Source organism: Pimephales promelas, chromosome 17, assembly GCF_988280905.1.
Source record: "Pimephales promelas chromosome 17, fPimPro1.hap1.1, whole genome shotgun sequence".
Taxonomy (NCBI): Eukaryota; Metazoa; Chordata; class Actinopteri; order Cypriniformes; family Leuciscidae; genus Pimephales; species Pimephales promelas.
In genome coordinates this window covers 32212448-32237208 of record NC_142785.1, presented here as the reverse complement: position 1 = coordinate 32237208, position 24761 = coordinate 32212448, and the positions used below count along the sequence as shown (strand labels likewise).

General features: G+C 36.0%; 1 protein-coding gene across 2 annotated transcripts in view; it reads right to left on the bottom strand.

The window, feature by feature from the left end:
- Positions 1-15603: 15603 nt before the first annotated feature.
- The window catches only part of pax2b (paired box 2b), a 34252-nt gene continuing 25094 nt past the window's right edge, over positions 15604-24761 (bottom strand). Inside the window, exons 7-10 of one of the 2 annotated variants that reach the window (XM_039665396.2) lie at positions 23999-24113; positions 18268-18369; positions 16930-17016; positions 15604-16502 (exon numbers count right to left, since the gene is read on the bottom strand). In XM_039665396.2, coding sequence (XP_039521330.2) covers positions 16384-16502; positions 16930-17016; positions 18268-18369; positions 23999-24113 — 423 coding nt within the window. In that variant the 3' untranslated portion in view covers positions 15604-16383. Of the gene's footprint in view, positions 16522-16929; positions 17017-18267; positions 18370-23998; positions 24114-24761 lie in introns of both variants that reach the window. The other variant, XM_039665398.2, reaches the window with a different exon arrangement.

Here is a 24761-nt window from a genome sequence, read left to right as displayed (position 1 = left end):
CCTTATTCCCAGCAGAAAGACTGTTAGAGAACCATACTTTTACACAGTCAACATGAAACAGGAACTTATGTAGGCTATATTTATTTGGTAATATTACACATTATGATTTCTTTGGATTACCATGCCTTGATAAATCAAGCACAATGAGATCAGAAATATGAGTTGAGGAATACATTTTAAAGTATTTACACTGACAGTATTTTCAGATCTGAACATGCAGGAAGGCTTTTTGTTGCCATTTGTTGACAAGAAATCCATAAAACCGAATGTGTATTCAGAGAGAAGACCCCTGTAGACCCTTACGACTGTGTCAATAACAGCAGAACAGATGAGGTTTTAAGGTTAATTCACGTTCTCCATTGTCAAATCCCTGCAAAACATGATATTATTTCCATGATCCTTTGTGTTGTAAGTGAACCTCATTCTTGATATAGTGTACAAAAGCAGATATATAATTTTTTGTAAAACATTTTGGTAACACGTTATAATAAGATTGCATAAACATGAACTAACATATTTACTGATCTCAGTTAATGTCAATTTCAACATTTACTAATATAATATCAAAATCAAAAGTTAATATTACTTAATGAAATAAAAATGCACGATTTTATTAACTAATGTGAACAAAGATGAATAAATAGGCTTCTGTAACAAATGCATTGCTCATTGTTAATGTCAGTTAATGCATTTCATTGAACTAATGGAACTATTTTTATGTAAAGCGTGCCGTTGAATTAAACTGAATGTGAATGATTTATTAACAAGTTCCTCAGAAATTCATTCTCCTTGAAAAATTTTTAAAAATTTGACTTTACAATCAATTTAGACACATTTTCATTAGGCTTCATTTGCACAAAAACTTGAAAGTAACTTAAAGACTCTCAGTGGATGATGGATCGCAAACCTCTCGAGAAAGTGTTGCATCATGTTATTATCACAGCCGTCGTGACGTTGAGCATATGTGTGTGTAATGGTTTGAGGAGCACCTCGCGAGCGCAGATGTGTATTTAACATGCTCAGAGACGTCTTACGGCTGACCCGCGTGTTGCCGAGGTCTTTTCTCTCTGTCATGCTGTATTCCTCTTGAGGTTTCACATGACAAACTGCAGAAAGTTGTTTGGTCACGCTGTACCTTTACACGCTGAGGTTTTTTCCATCGGCAGTCGCTGTCTGCGCTGTCAACACACAGTCCGCACCTGCTCTCACATTCCTAATTAGACTTGTTTAATTAATTATATTCTGCAGCAGAGCGACCGACGAGCGCTCTCTCGCTGGCTTCTTTTGTTCAGAGGCTCTACAAGTGTACTGATATTTCTGCTGTTTGGTGTAACGGTTAAAATATTGAAGGGAAAATTAGCATTTGGCAACATTAAAAATAGTCTGCAAGATCTGCTTCTGTCGCTCAGCTGGTGGAGAATGAAGTTAGCAACATCAAGGTTGTGGGTTTGATTTCAAGGAAATGCATATCACAAAACAGTCGCTTTGGATAAAAGTGTCAGCCTAATGCACATCAGTACAGCTAGGGATGAGTCGCGATCTTCGAATAGTCGAACTGCGCTCAAAATTCGATCATGCTTTTTCGTATATCGTTACATTGTAGGCAGTGGCGTAGCTTCGTTTTAAAAAGTGGGTGGGACGTGTGTTTAAATGAATGAATCACGTGACGCGTGAATAAAAACATAGATCCGACTTTACAACATGTCCAGTGGAATAGCCTATACAGAAAGTCCTGCAAAATTAAACGAATAAATTGACCTAATAATATGAATAAAAATTATATAAACAAAAATATACATAAAAGTTTTCAAAGTAAATTAACTATTAGGCCAGAATTTTGATAACTGATTTTTTGCGGAACGCGCACGATTAAAATTTAAATTGGCTTATAGCCTATCCATTGTACACACAAACTACTGTACAATTAAACGAATAAATGGGCCTAATAATATAAATAAAGATAAAAAAATAAGTTTATAAACAAAAATGTAAAAAAATAAAGGCCTACATAAACATTTTAAAAAGTAAATTAACTATTAGGCCAACATTTTGATAACTAAACTTTTGCACAGCGCACACAAATTAAATAAAATTATGCTTGTATCAATTGTACAAAAAATGCTGTAAAATTAAACGAATCAATGGGCCTAATTATATATAAATAAAAATATACAGGCTATAGGCCTATTGTAGTCGCGCAATTCCAATGTGACATAATTGACGGCGTACCTACCGTCACAGATCGTGCATTTTCCTGTCGGGAACACAAGGTGTAACATAAATGAAACCACTGCGCGATCTATGACAAACAACAGACGTGACCGCTAATTGTAATTTTTACTGTCTATGCTAGTAACCATCTATGGTAATAACAAAGTAGGCTACATTTCCTTTGTTACGTAGGCCGACGTTCCTCTCGTTACTTTATTTTAATGCAATGCATGTTGTTAAAGGGATAGTTCACTTTGAAATTAATTTTTGGTATGTTTTATCTTACCTCAAGGGCATCCAAGATGCAGATGTTTCCACAGTATTTTCAATTTTTATATTTTTAGGTCAAACCGTTCTTGTCTGTCAGTCATATAATGCAGGTCTATGGTCACCACCTCAAAGAGCATGCACAGAGAAGTCCAAATTAAACATGATTTAATGACTCGTAAATGTAAGTACACATTGATGGCCTAAGACACGAAACGAGCGGTTTGTGTGAGAAAACGAACAGTATTTATATCGTTTTTACCTCTTGTAACCACAGTCGTGTCCAAGTGATCTGAGAGCGCGGGCGCTTCGGTCTGCACAAGCCCCAGAAGTGATCTCTCGTGCGTGTACGTCACTCATTGTTTAGATAGAGATTTCAGAAGTGTTACCCTTCACTGTGAAGATCTAAACAGATTTACATATATCGAAATCATCTTCCATTGCAATTTCCTGTATATCAACAGATAACGTTGATTTTTTTTTTTTTTTCGTTGATCACTTCCGGCGCTTCACTTGCGCAGACCGAAGCGCCCTCGCCCTCTGATCACTAGGACGTGGCTGTGGTTACAAGAGGTAAAAACGATATAAATACTGTCCGTTCTCTCACACAAACCGCTCGTTTCGTGTCTTAGGCCATCAATGTGTACTTACATTTACGAGTCATTAAATCATGTTTAATCTGGACTTCTCTGTGCATGCTCTTCGAGGTGGTGACCATAGACATGGGGGTCCCTACATGCCACTTACAAAGCTCTCAATGCTCCGGTTTGCATGTCATTATGTTTCTATGTTAGTGTGGGGCTAGTTTGAGCCTTGTTAGTGGTATAAACTAGCTATTTCTGTTTACTTAGTAAATGCCCCCATTACTAGCGTTATACGCTAAACAGTTTTTAGAGATAAAACACTTTACATTCGATTATCATGAAAATACATCTCAGAGAACGGTTGACCAGCAGGTACCAATGTGTTATTAGACCAAAGGTTCATTTTGCGCAGGAGTTCGACTATTCCTAGGCTCTCAGCTGATTAAAATGAACCACTAAAATGTGGTTCGTCTCAGTGATCGCAGCCATAAAGAGGTGCAGCGTCTCCACCCACCTGCTCCAGGTAAAGGACACCTGTCACACTCGGCTGCCTTCCAGCTGTCCGATCCCCCCTTCATCTGCAGGACCAGAAAAACAGCCATGAAATATTCACTCCCTGATCAGCCTCGACACAATAGAGGGAACTTACTTCAGGACAACAGGCCTATAGAGTTACTGCTCGCTGGCGTCAGCCATATGGAGGATGGAAGCTCCTGGGCATCACACCCTGATCGTGACCCTATTTGAGGTCATTTTGAGTGGGGAAATTTCTCCAAAACACATAAAAAGCGAGTATAAGGAAGTGACAGAGGCTGAGTTGGGCTGTGGGACGCCCCTGCTCTGTTCACTATAATTAATAAAGGCAGTGCCAGGGGAGTCCCGCGATACTGTCCGCTATGACAGGACCTGTCTCCGGTGCACTAAAGCATTAAATGACCAACTCCTGTCAGGCTAACTCCCATTGCTATCCCTAGAGACCACCGGCTTTTTTGGCAATTTTCTTCTGAAAGAGCAACACTTGCTAGTTTTGTTCTCTGTTCCTTCTCTCCTCTTTAGCTCCTGGTTTTCTCTCTCTCTCTCTGCTCTGGGTTTTTCTGTGTCTGATGGCTCTAGTTTATTTCTGCTGGATTAATTGGTCCCTGAATGAATTCAGTTGACAGGGTAATTCATCATGAGTTTACTCTGACAGAGAGAGGGGGAGGAGAGGAGAGATATACAGGAGGTAGGAGTGGGAAGTGAGTGGATGGAGGTTGATAATTTGGCTTTTTCTGTCTCTGTTAAACGGATAATTCAAATTAAAATAATTTACTCACCCTAATGTTGTTTCAAACCTGTATTATATTCACTTCTATGGGAAACCAAGGTATATTCTCAGTGCTGTTTCTCATTTAATCAAAATGAATGAGGATGGACACTGTTGAGCTTCAGAAAAGACTAATAAAAGAGCTCTGAAATCTCATTTTGGACAAGTGAACGATGCCTTGACGTGACGGTTTGTGGCAGGGTGAACATCATTGACACCAAACATGAATATGCAGGAGGAGATTGAGATTTGAGAGCTGCAAGATAAGTACATAATGACTTTTCTGTCTTTTTGTCACTATTTGATATCATATAACTTTGAAAGAACAAAATGAGGTTGAGTAAATTATGACAGGATTTTAATTTCTGACCTTTAATTAACTTTCAGTATTTCTTGCTTTTTTTAGACACTTTTAAGTTTTTAGCACATTTGAAGATCTAAATATATGTTATCACCTCGGTCACTGTAAAAACTTCTATGTGAAGTATTATTGCTGAAATTAAAGAAATTGTTCACCCAGAACATCTTACATTGTTCATCACTCTCAGAAAAAAAGGTACAAAAGCTGTCACTGGGGCTGTACCTTTTCAAAAGGTACACTTTTGTACCTAAATGGTGCATATTGGTACCTTATGGTACATATTAACATCTAAAATGTACATATTAGCACCTAAATGTACATAATAGTGCCTAAAATGTACATATCAGCACCTAAAATGTACACATTAGCACCTAAAATGTACATATCAGCACCTAAAATGTACACATTAGCACCTAAAATGTACACATTAGCACCTAAAATATACATATTAGCACCTAAATGTACATAATAGCACCTAAATGTACATAATAGTGCCTAAAATGTACATATCAGCACCTAAAATGTACACATTAGCACCTAAAATGTACACATTAGCACCTAAAATATACATATTAGCACCTAAATGTACATAATAGCACCTAAATGTACATAATAGTGCCTAAAATGTACATATCAGCACCTAAAATGTACACATTAGCACCTAAAATGTACATATCAGCACCTAAAATGTACACATTAGCACCTAAAATGTACACATTAGCACCTAAAATGTACACATTAGCACCTAAAATATACATATTAGCACCTAAATGTACATAATAGCACCTAAATGTACATAATAGTGCCTAAAATGTACATATCAGCACCTAAAATGTACACATTAGCACCTAAAATGTACATATCAGCACCTAAAATGTACACATTAGCACCTAAAATGTACACATTAGCACCTAAAATATACATATTAGCACCTAAATGTACATAATAGCACCTAAAATGTACATAATGGCACCTAAAAATGTACATTTTAGCACCTAAATGTACACATTAGCACCTAAAATGTACACATTTGCACCTAAAATGTACACATTTGCACCTAAAATGTACATATTAGCACCTAAAATGGAAAAAGTTTACCTTTTGAAAAGGTACAGCCCCAGTGAAAGCTTTTCTACCTTTTTTTCTGAGAGTGTATCCATCTCTTCTATGATACATTTTAAGTACACTGTATCAAATCAAATAAAAATAAAATTAGGGTGGCAGAAAAAAAATGAAATAATGGAAAATATCTTAGAAATATGGTAACTTTCCAAAATTAAAATACGGTTTGTAACTTTAATTTTACATAGGTTTTTTAGTCGCTTTTTAGAATTGTGTAAAAATATTAAATTACCTAGAATATGATCAAACACAGCTTTAATACAAATACAAATAAGTCTTAAAAGTGCAAAAGAGTGTTGTCGTTTTGGGTGTATTACACAATTTAATGAAGAAAACTGAGTTCTCTGGAGAGATCTGCACGTGATTGGTCGATTAATGCAGCGCGCGTGTTGACATTCAGGACCCCTGACTGCCTGTCATTCTGCCCGTGGTAATCACATACGTGCATAACATTAGCTTTTAATTGCATCATGTATCACACAATAGCCATTAGGGCTAATTATTGAGTGGTGAGGGAGAAACGTTTGGCACTGGATGGACTGGGCAGCACGGCGGCAGTGCCGGAGTCGTTTGATTCTCTCACCGTCTCTTTTGCTGTATTAACTATGGACAACTTTCACCTGTGATGTTAACCGCTCATTTGCTCCATTTTGTAAATACTTTTATACATTTAAAGATATTTATACATTTATGCTTTTTAAAGAGGCCATGATATGTCCTTTTACAAAGTCTTGATTTTGTTTTTGGGCTCTAGAACAGGTTTTCATGTTGATTACTCTCCATTGTTGCGGCTCCTCTCTTCCCAGTCTGTCAGTAACGCTCCGTTTACTTCCTGTCTCTATGAAGCCCCTCCTTCTAAAAAGCATAATGTGCTCTGATTGGTCGGCTGGATCAGCGTCTTGTGATTGGTCAGTGTTTGGGAAATATCCCACCCCTTACCATATATTTACCGAATATTTTGACCACTCAAGACTAATGGAGGCGTTTCAGGGAGTTCAGAAACACTGACACTGATATAGAGAAGAACTCTAATAGACTTTTTCATGTTCAAACAGCAACATCACACACTAAAGAATATTGAACCCATTTTCTTTAGGTCAAAATGTAAGCATCATTGAAATATATGTTTGTTTATTTTTAACATTTCTGCCATCTGCCATTTTTGATGTCGCTATGCATTTTTGGATTGCCTGGATATGCTATGCTGCCTTAGAATTTGGCTTTTAAAATTATCTTTAAACAATGCTGGGTTGTTTTAACCAAAATTTGGGTAAATATGGAAAAACAAAAAACAAAATGTAATTTCAAATTTTGACCCAGCTTCAACTTTCACTATCAACTAAATTTGTTTTATTACATTTTTAACCCAACATTTGGGTTTGTCCATATTTGACCCAAATTTGGGTTGAAACAACCCAGCATTGTTTAGTGTGTACTGTTTGGAACAACCTTAGCAAGCAATTCGGTTTATGTAAAAATGTATGGTTTTGTGGGTTATTATGCATATAAGATCATCAGTTAAGCAATTTTATTAGAATTGTAAGTGGAGCTTCTCATGCACTTTGTTTGAGCAATATCTGTACAACACGCAGTTTGCCTATAAAGTGATTCAAGTCACGTCACATATACGGGTTTATTTAGCTTTTTCTGCTTATGTATTGGACGGATCATTGAATGATTGCTCATTAGCTCCATCCTCCTGGAAGACCTCGCATCTCCTCAGTCTGAAATCTTCATAACTGTTGTTCATCCATCAGGCACCTGGGACGCCCTGCTGACGCCCTTCACCATGCGGGGCCACGACTGGGCATGATGGTTCCCTAAGAGGCCCATTATTTATTGCCAAATCCAATTAAATTCTCAGTATTAAAGTGACAGCTCTGCTGTTGGGTTGTGCTGCTGAGTTATCCCTGATAGGAGGACATGATTTTCTTTGTTTCCGATTCACAATGAAAATGAGCTTATGAGATTCACAGAGAGGACGAAATGATAAGGGAATCTGTAATTATGCCGTAACGGTGGTTTATTTTAAACAAGCTGTGGACGGACGCGGTTAACTGGCGGTTGGTGTGCACTGGGTTGTGAAACGGAGACACATTTATGACCTGATGGGAAACTAATGCTGCTAAAATGACATTGTTTGAGTCATGCATGGCTTGTTAATTCATCAAAATGACACCTTTGTTTAGACTGTCATATTTAAAAAAAAAAAAAACATAGGAAGAAATGTTCAGACATTTGGTATAATTTACATTTTCTACCTTTGTAAGATAATACAAATAATATAAGTATATTAGTGAAAGTAGTCAATAGTAATAGTGCACTGAAAATTTAATTTTTTCACTCAGAAAATGCTAGTAAATTTACAAAGATTTGCCAAGTAAAAGCCTAAACATATTTATCAGTAGCTTTAATTAGAAATCTTTAAGTTAAATTTACTTGGAATATGGAATTAAGTAAACTTTACAGAAAATAAGTAATTTTAACTTGACTAGTAAAAGGTTGATTAATAATCGATTTGGTTGAAATTTCCTTTGCATTACATTTCACTAAAACAATAATATTGAATTTTATTAGTCATTTATAGTATGTGCTTTACTTAGATCATCTAAGTAATTTATTTTACATCATGTCAGATGTTAAGCGCATGTGAATCCAAACACCTCAATACTTGGTAGTCAATACACAATGGCGGTAACATTTGATGGGTCGTTTTTCTGTTTGAATGTGTCATTTTGAGCAAAAAATTTACTCGAAATGTCACAAAATGGCAAGTTACTAATACTGACAACAAATCAATGATAAAACAGTGTAAATACAGCTGGAAACCAGTGTCTCATTAATTATTCAAGGTCCAGTGCATGATGGGAACCCCAGTATCAGAAAAGTTGAGTTGATATTTCATTTCTACTTGCTCGAATTAAGTACTGATATGGAATTTTTTTTAGTTTTTTTTTAATTCTTGCCTGAACTAACTTTTTCATGTAAATTACATTGGGGTTTTTTTTCAGTAGTATTTACTTCACCAAAAAAATATTTTTTACAGTGTGTGGCCATTTTTAACTTCCAGTTTCATTCACTTCCAGTTATTTTACCTGTGCAAAAACGGTCCGCTATGCTGCTTTTATCATTTATTATAATATGGCAAACTGGTATCCGTTATCATATTATTTTATTATCATAATCATAAGCAGACTGTTATTATCCTGTTATTGCGTTTTGCTATTCTTCCAGTTATTTACCTATTCATCTCATTTACAGAAAATAGCTTATACTTCCGCATTGCAAAATAAGGTGGCGAGAGCGGCCTCACACATTCAAAGAAATATCTGACTTCCATGTTGCAAAACAAAATGGATAGGCCATAGATAATCAGCAGCTGTCAAACAGTCTATATGATATTTGTGTGTGTGTGTGTTGTAATATTTGAAAAGCTCTGACAGTGGCAGGTGCTTTTTTCTGCCGTTGATGAGAGCCAATCAGCTCGCAGCTCTAGCCGTATCGCGTCATCTGGCACGCTGTGGAAACGCTGCGTTTGATTGACAGCTGCATCCAGGTTCACAGTTTACTGGTTTCACTGAAAGAGCCAGAAATGCCAATTTAGACAGGAGTGACAAAAAGTTTCCATCTAAATGGAATAATTTTACCACAGGGAATTCTCCGCTGAGAGAAGGGAGGGAAGGAGTCAACAGTGGGCTTTTTCTTCTCCTAACAAGGCCTGAATGACAAACATATACAGCAGTTAGAGGCTGACAGAGAGAGAGAGAGCGAGAGAGAGAGAGATAAACACCAGCTGAAAAGATGAAACTCTCTCGTCAGCGAAACCCTCACAGATTTACCATGGGCGCTTCTTACACTGTTTGAGGGAGATGCGTATTCATTTATTATAGGGCTGTCAAACGATTAGTCGCGATTAATCGCATCTAAAATAAGTTTGTGTTTACATAATATATGTGGGTGCACTGTGTATAATTAATTTATATATATATATATATATATATATGAAGAGTTCAGATGCAAAAGCCTCTAAATGCCATTTGAAATTTTCTTCTAGAATGATCATTTTTTATCAAGCTTGTATATTTAAGTTCAGTAATTTCACTTAAATGACAATTAATAGGTAATCTTCATTGCCATTTAAGTGAAATTACTGAACTTAAATATACAAGCTTGATAAAAATTATCATTTTAGAAGAAAATTTCAAATGGCACTTAGAGGCTTTTGCATCTGAACTCTTCATATATATATATATATATATATAAATACACACGCATGCACGTATATATTTAAGAACAAAATATTATTTATATATAAAATATCTATATTTATATATAATCTAAATTATATATAAATCTATATACAGTATGCAATATTTCTTAAATATATACAAGCATGTGTGTGTTTATTTATATATATAAAATAATTATACACAGTGCACCCACATATATTATGTAAACACAAACTTTTATTTTGGATGCGATTAATCGCGATTAATCCTTTGACAGCCCTACTTTATTATGATTAAAACTGAAGATTATGGTTAACAACTCTAAGATAGAGTCATTTGTCTTCTGTTTGCAAGTATATAGTTTATTAATAATTGAAAATGGTTTAAGAGTTGAAATCAACAACAGTTTAAGCCAACAAAAAAGCCTCATCTTATAAAGAGCTTCAGAAAAGATAAAGTAGTTTAACGGTCATATTTTGTTGACAAATAAAAGATCTCTCCTAGGGCTAGACTAGAGAGAGCTTACCTCAGTCAATCTCTTTTCTTCATTCACAATCAATAATGAAACACAAAACATTTCTCCTTATGCCTGCAGGATTAAGAAATGGAGGAAACTCATTTCCAAAAAAAAGCCATTGCATCCTGCGTGAGAATTCCTGCAGAACCGACTCCGTCGTTTTGTGAGGTCTTCGCTAATTGAATTCATCCCTATTTGTCGAAATAACACTTCTGCTTTTCAGGGCCTGGAGAAGGTTATACATTTTATATGCTCAGTGATCCAAATCATAAAGAAAACATTCTCTGGCGCTCTTCCCAGCCACACTGTGATCTCTAAAGAAGTTCGTCTCTGAATTCCCTAATGACTTTTTTTGTTGTGAATAAACAAAGTAGAATTCAGTCCATTAAGCAGAAGGTGTTTAGGGGATCGTTTTTAGGATAGCCTCACAAATGCTTCTGAAAGAGATATGATAGTGAATTAATGGTACATTTTATTTAAAGACTAACACATTGCCTGTTCTGTATTTGCACATTCTCATAGTTGTCAACAATATACAATATTGCATTACTCCCTAAAAAGTGACTAATTATGTTTACTTTTTATGGAAAGTTGAGTCGTAACTTACTTTTGTGTTTCTTGTTCTCACCTGGGCTGGGCTTGCTTGTTTTTAATAACAAATAATCATAAGTTCTACTTTCGGAAATGTTAACGCCATTTCCTTTCACCAAAGTTTCAATAATCCTCTGGCTGAAGGACATGTAAATCCACACCTGTACAGTAGAGGGTGAAAACAGTTAAACAATCTTCCTTTAATTATAACAAGTGTTTTTAGTATGGTTGAATGTCATCAGCAAATACATTAGTTAATAAAGTGAGATTAAATTCCTAAAGTATTTTTGCGTAACTTAACATTTTTAATTCGGTGTTGTAAAATTCAAAGTAATGTATTACTTTACTAGTTATTTAAAAGTAAACTATTTTCATAACTTGGCATGCTTTACCCCCAACATTGTCCTCATCGAGCTGTTATTGGGGACAGAGATGTTCCAACACTATCTCACGACCAATTTGTACGAATTCGACGAATGATTAAAAAGTAGCTAATTCATACGACCTCACTTGTATGAATTTGTACGATTTGTCGTGATGGGTAGGTTTAGGAGCGGGGTCAGGGGTAGGTCATCCTTACGAATTCATACGAATTGGCCAATTCGTAAAATATGTACGATTTAACAAAATCGTACTAATTCGTACGAGTGAGGTCGTATGAGTTGTTACGAATTAGCCACTTTTTAATCATTCATCGAATTCATACGACTTGGTCGTGAGATCGGGTTGGATGTTCATAATGTCAGAATCCATTCTACACTATTAGAACTTAAGGTTATAGAGCTTGAAAATATATATATTATATATATATATATAGAGAGAGAGAGAACTTTTAAGGATTCCCTTCATGGGATTATATTAGCCTATGGTTTTTGTTTTTCAAAATTTCATTTTGATTGCATTTTATGAATTAAACCGCTCGTAAATACTTTATCAGTAGAAATAATTAAATCACCCCCTAGACTTAAAAGCATAATGCAATCATAAAAATGGTTCTTTAAAGTTTAGTCTAGAACCCTAAACTGATAAAAATTTATGTAAATACTACAGAAAAAAAACTTATTAAAACTTAGTTATTTACATGAAAAAGTTAGTTAAAAAAAGTAAATTCTATATTAGTGGTCAATTAAAGTGTGTAGAAATGAAAGCATAAATATTAACTTTACAAAATTAACTTTGTTCCCGTCATGCACTGGACTTTGAATAATTAATGAGGTTGATTTCGACAGTTTTCCAGCTGTATTTACACTGTTTTATCATTGCTTTTGTTGTTAGGATTAGTAACTTGCCATTTTGTGACATTTGGAGTTAATTTTCTACTCAAAATGACACATTCAAACACAAACGATTCATCAAATGTTACCGTTATTATTCTGTATTGTCAGCCTATTGAGGTCTCTGCGTCCACAAGGTGTGAATTCAGTAAACTTTACTATTAGTTGAGTCTAAAGCAAATACATAGGTGGTGTGTTGTTATTCCCATTTATATTGTTCAATTAAATGTATGAGAGGAAAGGAAATTACAACATAATAGATATTTATCAATCTTCGACTAACCAAGTTACAATTACTTTCTTTTTTTACTATCACTCAACAGGTAAGTGGTTTACTTAATTCCATTTATAGAAATTAAAAGAATTTGTGCAAAGAAAAAATCTTGAGTTCCCCATTGAACACCACTGAATATTTGTTTCTTGTACTTCAGAAATAAGATGGATTGATGGATAGGTAGGTTAACTGTTATATATTATATAATGCTCTTGTGCATAACATGTTACTGATTTACAGATTAACTGGTAATTTAAAACCCGGAAACATACGAATGACACCACATGACTTCTTTAACATTCACATTTTTATTGTTTTCCAATTTGAGTTTTGCTTTTAACATTAATTTAACGAGAAATTGATTTTATAAATAAACAAAACAAGAATCAAATCAGCCAGATGGCATTTGCTTCTTAGTGAAGTCTGTGAGATTTTTTAAGTTGTTTGTGTTTGTCAGTATTGCAGTCGATGTGTGTGTGTGTGTGCGGTCTCTGCTCCACGATAGCAGAAAGGTTTTGAGAAGTAAATAGTGTTGCTTTGATTTAGAAGTTCATAGATATCAGAGTCTTCCAGTGTGTGTTCAACCCATGTGTGTGATGAAACCAGAGAGACGGATCAGATCCCATCAGAATGTATTTACAGTCCAGAAATGACATTTCACACAAGATTATTTTAAAAATTATTATTTCACAAAATAACATAAATAATGAACAAAACCAACATGTCAGTAGTTTTATAGTTATTATGCATACAACAGTTTCTTCTTTGTTCTGCATAGGATTTGTACATATATTGAACATGTTTTTACTATAATACTGTTTGTACAATGCGACAGCAGACTGTAAATGAAGAAAACACACATCAACAAAAAGTCTTTGGCAAATGTGACACGAGTACATTCTCTCAACTGTAACGTATATGATGAAAACTAAAGTTGAACTAAAACTGAAGTGTACAGGAAATGTTTTGCTGAATTGCACTTGTTGTAAAGCATTAAACAATCCCAAAATGTTTTTGAGTTCCGGAAAGTAAAAACCATAAAGCCGATAACCAGTGAGAAACACGTCTGTCGATTGATGGATCAGCTGCTAACTATTCTGTAAACACGTTTGGAGGTTTAAGTGCTTCGTCTGATCAGTAGTACATGTTTGTTTTTCTCAAAATCTTACCGAGCATCCAATGTGACTGAAGATATTGGTCTTATAAAGAGCACAACCCATAGTGCAAAGAATAACACGGAGGGTGAATTCATGTGAACACCTGCTAACTGCTAAAAATACTGTTCGCAGTGTCACACCATCATATCAGTCTCCCTCCTGAGGATTTAATCTATGATAAACACATAAAAATGCATAATGAATGAAAATAATCCATGCACACTGTAGTGTCCTTGTCATTATAAAAAAAACGCATACAAAAATGCATCTTCGAATATTTCCAGTTCCACTTCTAATCGTAAGTCGTCCGTGTTGACGAAGCGTTTGTCTCCTCGTCTCTGATTGTTTCTCATCTGCTGGAGGAGTACGCCTGCTTTTATGTCCATGCTGAGGTTCAGTAATAGTTAACTGTGTGTTGAGAGGAGTTTTAGTGTTGGTTTTTGCGCTGTCCACACACACACAGAGAGAAACACGTTAGGAGAATCTGCTACCATGCGCTGGAAAGGTTTCCCCTGTCAGAGACTCTCCAGATGTGATCCAGGTGATCTTGCTCGTGTTGTAGGTATTCATAAATAGACGTTTGGATAGACACTGAAAAGTACACTGACAGCATCTGACTGTAAATGCTTTTACATATGAACAAGAATTTATGTTTGTAATGCGTCATATTGTTCATTTCAGTGTTTATTGTTGTTATGTTATGTGTAATGTTATGTTGTCATGTGTTATGTTTGGTGTTTTGTTATGTTATGTGATGTTTTATTGTAATATTTAATTTATTATTATATAATAATAACACATTTATTGTCAAATTGATCATTTCCATGCTTATTGTTGTTATGTTGTGTTATGTTTGATGCTATGCTATGTTATGTGTTATGTTGTTAGTGTAAGTTAAGTTATGTTGTTAAGTTATGTTGTAAGTTCTGTTGTTATGTTGTAAGTTCTGTTGTTAAGTTATGTTAGGTTATGCTGGTAAGTTATGTTGGTAAGTTATGTTGTTAAGTTATGTTATGTTGGTCAGTTATGGTGTAAAGTTAAGTTATCTTGTTGTGTTGTTAAGTTATGTTGTTAAAGGGTTAGTTCACCCAAAAATGAAAATTATGTCATTAATTACTCACCCCCATGCTGTACCAACCCCGTAAGACCTTCGTTCGTCTTCGGAACACAAATAAAGATATTTTTGATTAAATTTGAGAGCTGTATAACTACCACATTGGCTCCTAAGGGACTGCCTCTTGACAGCCCAGAAAGTCAATGAAGAAAATGTTTAAATATCCCAAGTGACTACCGTGCTCAACTATATGTTTATCAAGCGACGCGAATACTTTTTGTGCGAAAAAACAAACAAAAATAACGAGTTTATTCGACTATTTCTTTTCTTCCTTGTAGGCCAGAACGAGAATTCCTTAGATTTCCACGACGCATGCGCGAGAATTGCGATCTGCTCACACCAGCTTACACTACTTCAGATCGCAATTCTCGCGCATGCGTCGTGGAAATCTAAGGAATTCTCGTTCTGGCCTACAAGGAAGAAAAGAAATAGTCGAATAAACTCGTTATTTTTGTTTGTTTTTTCGCACAAAAAGTATTCTCGTCGCTTGATAAACATATACTGTAGTTGAGCCACGGTAGTCACTTGGGATATTTAAAAAAAATTTTCATTGACTTTTTGGGCCGTCAAGAGGCAGTCCCTTAGGAGCCAATGTGGTAGTTATACAGCTCTCAAATTTAATCAAAAATATCTTCATTTGTGTTCCGAAGACGAACGAAGGTCTTACGGGGTTGGTACAGCATGGGGGTGAGTAATTAATGACTTAATTTTCATTTTTGGGTGAACTAACCCTTTAAGTTTTTAAGTTAAGTTATGTTGTTATGAAGTTATGTTGTTAAGTTGTTAAGTTATGTTGTTAAGTTATGTTATGTTGTTAAGTTATCTTGTTTTGTTGTTATCTTGTTAAGTTATCTTGTTAAGTTAAGTTATGTTGTTATGTTAAGTTATGTTTTTAGGTTGAGTTATGTTGTTAAGTTATGTTAAGTTGAGTTATGTTTTTAAGTTAAGTTATGTTGTTATCTTGTTATGTTGTCAAGTTATCTTGTTTTGTTGTTATGTTGTTAAGTTGAGTTATGTTGTTATGTTAAGTTATTTTGTTAAGTTATGTTGTTATGTTGTTACACTTCAGTGTCTATCCAAGTTAACAAAAATAACCACTTTATGTATGAATACCTATGAATATAAATGAGAAAAAATATAAAAGTATTATAAAAGCAGATGTTAATTCCATTGTACATTTTTAAAAATCCTTTTTCGCCTCACTCCATGGGAATATACATTTACTGTTCATATTACTGTTCGTTTTCCCTCGTCACGTGTGGAAGCCCGTTGAGGCCTGTGCGAATGGCTGAATTGTCGTTGAGATGTTTTTGTTCCTGATTGGTCTGTCCTTCATCATGTGACCGCATGAAACCACTCTGTCCAATCAGCTGCACTGCTTACACTGGCAGAATATGAAGTCCGAGTCCGTGGGTGTGCCGCCTAAACTGGTTTCCGTGGTAACTAGTGGCGGTCATAGGCAGTGGCAGCAGTTGGGGGGGCGGAGCCTCTGGATGCACTATAATAATAGGGGGAACCTGAAAGTTAATAAGAAAGGAACGGACCATTTCAATACACCATGATTGACTGCATATTTGCTTTAGGCATCATATAGTACTGATTTTATGTATGCCAGTCCTTATATGATTTTACTATCACAAAAATTAAAATGAATGTAACTTGCAAGTTTTGCATATAATATGAACTTTAGCATGAACCATGTTCAAATTGAACTGATTACGTAATTGAGTTTTCACTAACATTTACACAAAATGTTTTATGTTATGTTGTTGTGTTGTGTTATGTTATGTGTAGTGTTGAGCAGTTTCAATTCGATTTTAGTATTTGTTTGATGACGGTGCTGTCGAATACACAATAATAGCATGATTGTATTGTAGCACAGATGATATTTTGACAGTATGCACATGATTGTGAGCGGCACTCACTCAGTATTGCTGGGTTGCTGAATCTCCAGGCTTCATTGTAGGTTGTGTACTGTGGATGGCTATAGGGATTCCCCGAAAATTCACTCCCTGAAACGGAAACATACAGACAACTTCAGAAATAGATTCTCAGTCACATCGTAATGTCTGATTTCTAAAACCCATTGTGTCCTGTTGAATGAGTGCACTACTATGTCCCCTTTTCCCCTCTCCAAAGTTTATTTCTCGTTTGTGGAATTTGAGCTGGAAGAAAGGCGAGTGTTTGTGTTGGTCCAACACGGTTTGTCCTTTATGGGATCATAAAGCGGTGTTTTATCTGTCAGGTCTGCGAGTAAATCTCTCGGTACGTCTGCCGAGACCTGCTCCTGCTCTTATTACGTGGAGCTGCTAAAAATAATGCAAGATCGAACCACATTTTATGAATTAGTTTGAGCTTCGTCTGGAGGTGTGCTGGACCAGTTCATTCTTTAGTCAATTGATGTTTGATGGTCAATAGTTAAAGGTTTCCTGCATTCACACACCAGTGAAATGAGTGTCTGCGGGCTGTTGTAAACACTACAGGACTTCATTTATTGGTAATGGTGTCTGGTCAGTTCATAAATGTAAGCCACTCTAATATTTTACTATTGAGCTTTCATAGATGTTAAAAGTGAAATGTGGCATTTTAAAAGTTAAAACACTGTTTTAATGCGCATAGACAACTATGCTAACATTCAAAAGTTTGGGGTCGATATGATTTTTACAACGTTTTTATAAAAGCCTCTTTTGCTCACCAAGGCGGCATTAATTTGGTCAAAAACATAGTATTTTTTTTTTTAACGTGTCACATGATCCTTCAGAGATTATTTAAAAATTCTGATTGAATATTAAAAAAATTTATATTTATATATTAAATATTTTAAATATATTTTAATATTGCTGCTCAAGAAACATTTCTGATTATTATCAGTGTGCTGCTTAATGTGTTTGATGAATAGAAACATCTTTTGCAACATTATAAATGTCTTTACTGTCACTTTTGATCAATTTAATGAAAAATAAAAGTATTAATCACTTTAAAATACAATAAAATCATCCTTAATCCAAACTTTTAAATGGTAGTGTGTTTGTTTGACAATCTCAACAGTGTGTTTGGAGTGGGACTATCTAGCGACAGATGGAAAAACAGGCACACGGCATGAAGACAGCTTTCATTAAGGTGAATCCTAATAACTACACTTATGTTTTTAATGCATTTCAAGGTAAATATAAACTCAACCATTGATTTTTGTTCTGTGCATTAAAAAAAAAAAGTATTTTTTGTCGTTTTGTCAATTGCAAGCATTATCTGGAGATGCTCACCAGGAACCATTCCAGCCAGTGTGGACGTTGGGTAGCTGCCCTGTCCGGTGGGCGGGACGTGGGGTGGATATCCAGGTAAGGTTGTGTTGGCCATATCCCGTCCTGCACACACAAAACACAACTACACTCACTTGCTGTTACATGCATGAACCAGCTGACAGCATTTTGAACATTCAAATCCGTTTTTTTGGTCGAAAACAGAAAAGAAAAACTATGCGTATCAAAGGATTTATTCTTGTCCTTTCGAGGTCAGAAGAGAGAATAGATGTAAACCCGGGTCATACCGACCGGCCCATACCGGCCTCCGCTAAACAGTCAATGTCTCTTCTTAGCCACATTCAGAGCAGTAATTGGGAATGACGCTTGGCTGTCCTACCCAACGACGCAAAGCTGGACCCAGCCGAGCGCTGAAGCCTGACACCCCTCACAGACTAATGTTTTTGTTCAAGTAAGGAGGGTTTACTGGGGACGCTGGGGGAAACTTGGCCATCGGTTCAATTCTAATGAGCAGGACAGTGTCCATCAAAGCTCAGCGAGTGTAATCCTGTGTGGACCAGGACGCTTGCCAATGACCAGAAAAAACCTGCAGGCTAAAAATGAACTTAAGATTGAACAAAAGCGTCATTTAAGAAAAAAATGACGTGCAATTATAAAATGGATATTGTTACTCTAAAATCTGAGCGACAAACCATTAAAGGGTACATATCATGCTTTTAAATCATTCATTTTTTTACATATAAATCATACCGTTGTGGTCTATATAAAACATAAATAGCTCCACAAGCCCCTTTTCTACCCCTTTTCTGATGTGCGTCTGTGAGCGACCCGTTTCAAAGCGGCCCCTTTAAATAAAAAGGAGATGCGTCACACCCCGCCCGCTCTCCAGGTCGATGAGTTCACGGTCGGTTCAACTCCCCACGTTCGGCCATTATTGTAGTTTGATTAGAGATATACGATTATATACGATAACTTCAAAGAACATTTTTATTCAAAGAACAATCCTTGAAGTGCTTCAGGTCACTAACGTACATCCAACAACCGAACATTTTGACTTGCCCTCTCGTAACTTCTGCATCATTGAGCTCGGACTACAAAATCGGAGCGAGAAATAATAATGGCGGATTGCTCGAAGTGTTGGGACATTGGTCAATGTCCTTATTTGGCAGTTCCTCTGCAAATACGGTGACGTTATAGTTCAAAAAACGTCATAGAAAACAGAAAAACAGGTTGAAAAATATGACCAAAACAGAATATAAAGATATAAACGAAGCACCTGAAGAGAATAATTTCATCTTTTCTGTACTTATAAACACTCCAAATATACAACAAAATGCATTTAAGGGCTAAAAAAGTGGATTTTGCATGATATGCCCCCTTTAAATCAATGTAAATAGCCTTTAATTAGGCTGACTAACACTGTTGGATGGATTATTATAATTAATCAAATATTTCTTGGATGTTGGTGTCTTGGAGAAATGAAGGACGTGTGTTTGTTTCAAAACTTGCTGAGCAAATTGTTGAGTATTTATTGATTGTCACGGCCAAAATAATGCACGTAAACGTGCCCGTTATGCTATTTTAAAGGCTCCTAATGTTGTTTTGCAGTCTCCAGCTGCAGGTTTACGTGCATCCAAGGTCCAAAAACACTTGAATTTTCTCATAATATACAGCATACTATAATGCAGCATCAGCTTTTTTCTCACATTGTGTGAAATGGTTTGATCAAGGATTCGGTCTCTAAACATCTCCTTTCCGTGAGCTTCCTCTGCTCTGATTGGTCAGATGGTACAATCTGTTGTGATTAGAAGCCAGCCATAGAGAGCCTAAGTCCCTCCCCTTCCGGTCGACCACCATGGGACCTTATTTCGGAAAAATATTGTATGGTAGTCAATGGCGAGAGACAACAAATATTTTGATCTCGTTTGAATTGTGCTCTGAATTACACATATGATGTTTGTCAATTTAAAAGATACATTTTAAAGTAAAGAAAGTCGCAGTTTGATGTAAAACTGTTAATTACAAAGACTACAAATCCCAAACAAACCCCATTTTCTCTCAATGAATGAAGCTAACTTTACTGAAGCTTACGTTTCTATAGTCTTGCGTTATAATCGTAACGTTACGAGTGTTTTGTACCAGACTGCACACACACGAGCAGCGGATCTCGCTCGTTGTTTCGCTTCTTGGGAGATGTAGTTCATTGAGCAATTTTCACATAAAACTAAATGTTACTCTTCTGTTTTATGACAAACTGCGACGTTTTTGACTTTCAGAATTATCTTTTAAATTGACAAACATCATACGTGTAATTCAGGGCACAGTTCAGACGGAATAAAAAGATAAGTTGTCTCTCGCCATTGACTACCACATATGTTTTTTTTCCAAAATAAGGTCCCATGAGCCGGAAGCGGAGGGGCGGGACTTACTTAGGCTCTCTATTAGCATATCTGAAATTCAGCTTTTCCTCAGCACATACTACACAGTGATATGAACATGACCGATTGCGTCAGTTTTACTGTATCAACCTTATCAAAGTGGATTTACTTTAGCAGCAGAAAACAGCGTCTACTCGACATGATCAACATGAACCAAACTCTTCCAGTCTCAGATAAACTACAGTGTTTGAGGGCGGGGCAAAGGACACGCTGTTCACCAACAGCCAATCAAAACCAGAGACTGGCATTATGCAAATTTGTTACAAACATACACATGTTCAGCACTGTAAAAAAGTATTTTCAAGAATTGTTATCACAACATATTTTCTTTTGTCAAGTCAACTTTATAATAATTTATTTAGTTGAGATAACTTCTTATTTTGAGTTTCTGATGATTAAATTAATTGTATTAACTCACTTTTTCCAGTTCAATCAACTTAAAATTTTAAGGCAACCCAGGTTACTTACTTTTTTAAGTGAAACCAACAATATTTTTTTACAGTGTGACGACTCGTTTCACTTCTTTCTTTCAGAAGATAATAACTGCATCTGCACTTTGATTCACAGACGGCTGTATTATTACATGAAAGGTAATATCTGAAAAAAGCAAAATAGGGGCACTATTGTAATAAATCGTGTAAAAGAGAGCCATGCTTCAATGCATTGAGCAAGCATAGTTGAGAATGTTTCAGGACTTCAGCTTTTTACCTTCCTCAATAACCTGTCAACATACAAGAAACACACAACACCTGATGCTGGAAATCAGGGTGAGCTTAGTATTATCTGAAGAAGTGGAAGGGGTTGAGTGACACAGCTGTATTAAATTCGCCACGACAGGGACACCTTAATGTTCCAACAACGAGGCTACGGGAAACGTTTGACCTCTATTTTCCACATTCAGGATGCAGCGATTTATCACCAGCCAAAAAACACGGCACCCTAATTAATTACAACTACGCAAAGGATGTTTGGAGAGCCAAATTGCCCTAAATCCCTGGATGCACGGTGAAAGTCGTTTGTTATCAAATGTGTGCTCAAAGGTTAGTTTGCTTTTTGTGAAGATGGAATAAGCATTAATTTATGTGACTGGGAGCGTGGTGCCCTCAGGTGTGGAGAGAGAGAGAGAGAAAGAGTGACAAATTCATTGCATTTCCCAACAGCTTTTCCCATATAACTGGACCAGGTTTAGCAGAAGCAATGAACCAGAGCTCAGCGTTGAAGCTATTTAAAGGGGCAATATTTTTAGTATGTACTGTACGCATGGATATTAGTTGATTGATTAGTTTTTAATAGAAAAAGCCAAGGACATAAAAGATGTCTATCTGTGTGGTATTCACAGGTCACCAAGAACTTACATCTCCTCTGGCACAGACGGCGTCATGAATCATTCATTTTTAATAGATTATGCAAATTCCCATGCATAAAATCAACAAGATCAATAACTGTGGGCATTTTAATTGGGCTTGGAAAACATTTTAAGGATGAGTGTAATCTGTGTTTCTTTTCCATTAAAGGAACTATTCATCTGAACATTGGATCTCAGCCTAACCAGTGGAAATCATCTCTATATTTTTGCTTTGCTTCAGAATATTTAGTACGCTTACCGTGAATGTTTAAACAGGATTACATTCAGTGCAAGTTGTTGTGCTCATCCTCAGTTCGTTCCAAACTTGTGCATTATAGTCGTATGGACTACTTTTCAGGTGCTTTTGTCTTATTTTTTATCCCCATTTGCTTTCATTGTACAGAACAGACTTTGAATATTCGTCCTAACATCTCCTTTTGTGCTCCACAGAAGAAAGGAAGTCACATGGCTTTGGTTCGAGGGTCACGAAGGTCAGTAAACGCTGAGAGATTAGCATGCTTATTATATTCATACCTGATTAATACAAACAACGCACAAATCTGTGGTGATGTGAAACTGCCGTGAAACAGATAATCAGTCTGTCGACTACAAACCCACATTCTCTCTCTCTCTTTCTCTCTCTCTATTGCTTTCTGTCACCAGCCAAACACACACAAACACAATAATGGCCGTAATGGCTTCCACATAATTATGTGCATTTTAATAAAAGCGGTGTATATTTATCTTTGACCTGAAGACGATCGTAAAACTGTCAGTAAACTTCACACATTTCATATTAATAACTGGCACAACAAGCACACTACGTTTTAATTAACTGTCCCATCATTTATCATTAACAAGAGCACATGAGAGAGAGAGAGAGAGAGAGAGAGAGAGAGAGAGAGAGAGAGAGAAACAAATACCCCACGTTCTCGGTCTGCCATGAGCAAATGATGAATTTGTTTATGTAAATGTTCATATTTGATATCATTTTGAAGCTCAGTTGAGGAACAAACGTCCTCTGTTGGTTTAATTATCTCCGTTATAAGACCAATATCACTATAGATGAGATCTAATCTTCTACATGCATGTAAATAAAACATGACTGACACGTATATTAGCAGCATTTGAGTTCAATTTGACTTCCAAGCACATTCAATGCATTATTAAATACACTTGCATAAATGGCGTTCATAAACAGACAACAGTGGCCTAAATAAAGGACTAAAATATCTATCTGACTATTGGTGGACATTATCCAGTAGGTCTATGGTGACACTGGCTGGAAACCAAACTAATTTCAGAAGTGGAGCAAGTTATTATTGGATTTTCAATATTACAAAGACCTGCATTGTCCAATATGAGCAACAACCCTCAGATAACCCAGTTTAGTTCTTTTAAATGCATTTAGTTATGACAAAGTCTTGATTTTGTTTTTGGGCTCTAGAACAGGTTTTCATGTTGATTACTCTCCTCATATTCTCCATTGTTGCGGCTCCTCTCTTCCCAGTCTGTCAGTAACGCTCCGTTTACTTCCTGTCTCTATGAAGCCCCTCCTTCTGAAATTCATGATGTGTTCTGATTGGTCGGCTGGATCAGCGTGTTGTGATTGGTTGATGTTTATTAAATGTCCCTCCCCTTACCATAACCACCAGTTCCAATACACTACTAACTCAACCTGGCCCCGCCCCTTTATTCTGCGTATGAATTATTTAAATTAGGAATATTTCGACGTGTTCGTTGCCGGAAGAAAAATCAAGACTACAATGGAGGCGTTTCAGGAGTTCAGAAACACTGACACTGATATAGAGAAGACTTTCATGCTCAAACAGCAACATCACACACTAGAGAAAGCTGAACGTAAAGAAGATCCCCTTTAATTATCCATCTGAGCTGACTTTGAGGGCGTAAACGGTCATTAAGGTTGGTGACATGGATCAGGTGATCTTACCTACAGAGTAGCTCTGTGACACGCTGGTGCCCAGGTCAGAGGTCGTGCCGGAGGATAAACTGGGCTTGACTTCATCCAGGCCTGTGTTTAATGCAGGGAGACTGAACTCACTCGCCTGCAGATCAAGAAGATCAAGATCAGGTCAACATCGCTCGACCTGCCAGCCTTATCATGTTATTGACAGACATGCAAATCAAACGAAAAACTCACTCAACTCGAGGCGTTTTTTTTTTTTAATATCATTGTGCCTTTTTATTTGGATTTGTTTGTTTATACTAATGTGTATATATACACTAAGAAAATGTTGGGTTGTTTTACCCAAATTTGGGTCAAATATGAACCAACCCAACCATTGGGTGAAACATTTTAATATAGAAATTAACCCAATGGGTACACTCTAAAATGCTGGGTTGTTTTAACCCAACTTTGGGTCAAATATGGACAAACCCAAATGTTGGGTTAAAAATATAATTTAAAAATGTAACCCAATGGCTCGGTTTGTCCATATTTGACCCAAAGTTGGGTTAAAACAACCCAGCATTTTTAAAGTGTGTATATATATATATATATATATATATATATATATATATATATATATATATATATAATATTATTATTATTATCACTATTACTTAGATTTATTTTTTGTTAATTGGTCATTTACGTAAACCCTAATCATTAATACTGGTATGAAATATGAGTATGAAACCATATGACCAGAATGTGACTTTAGCTTGGTCTCTTTTCACTTGGGTCAGTAATT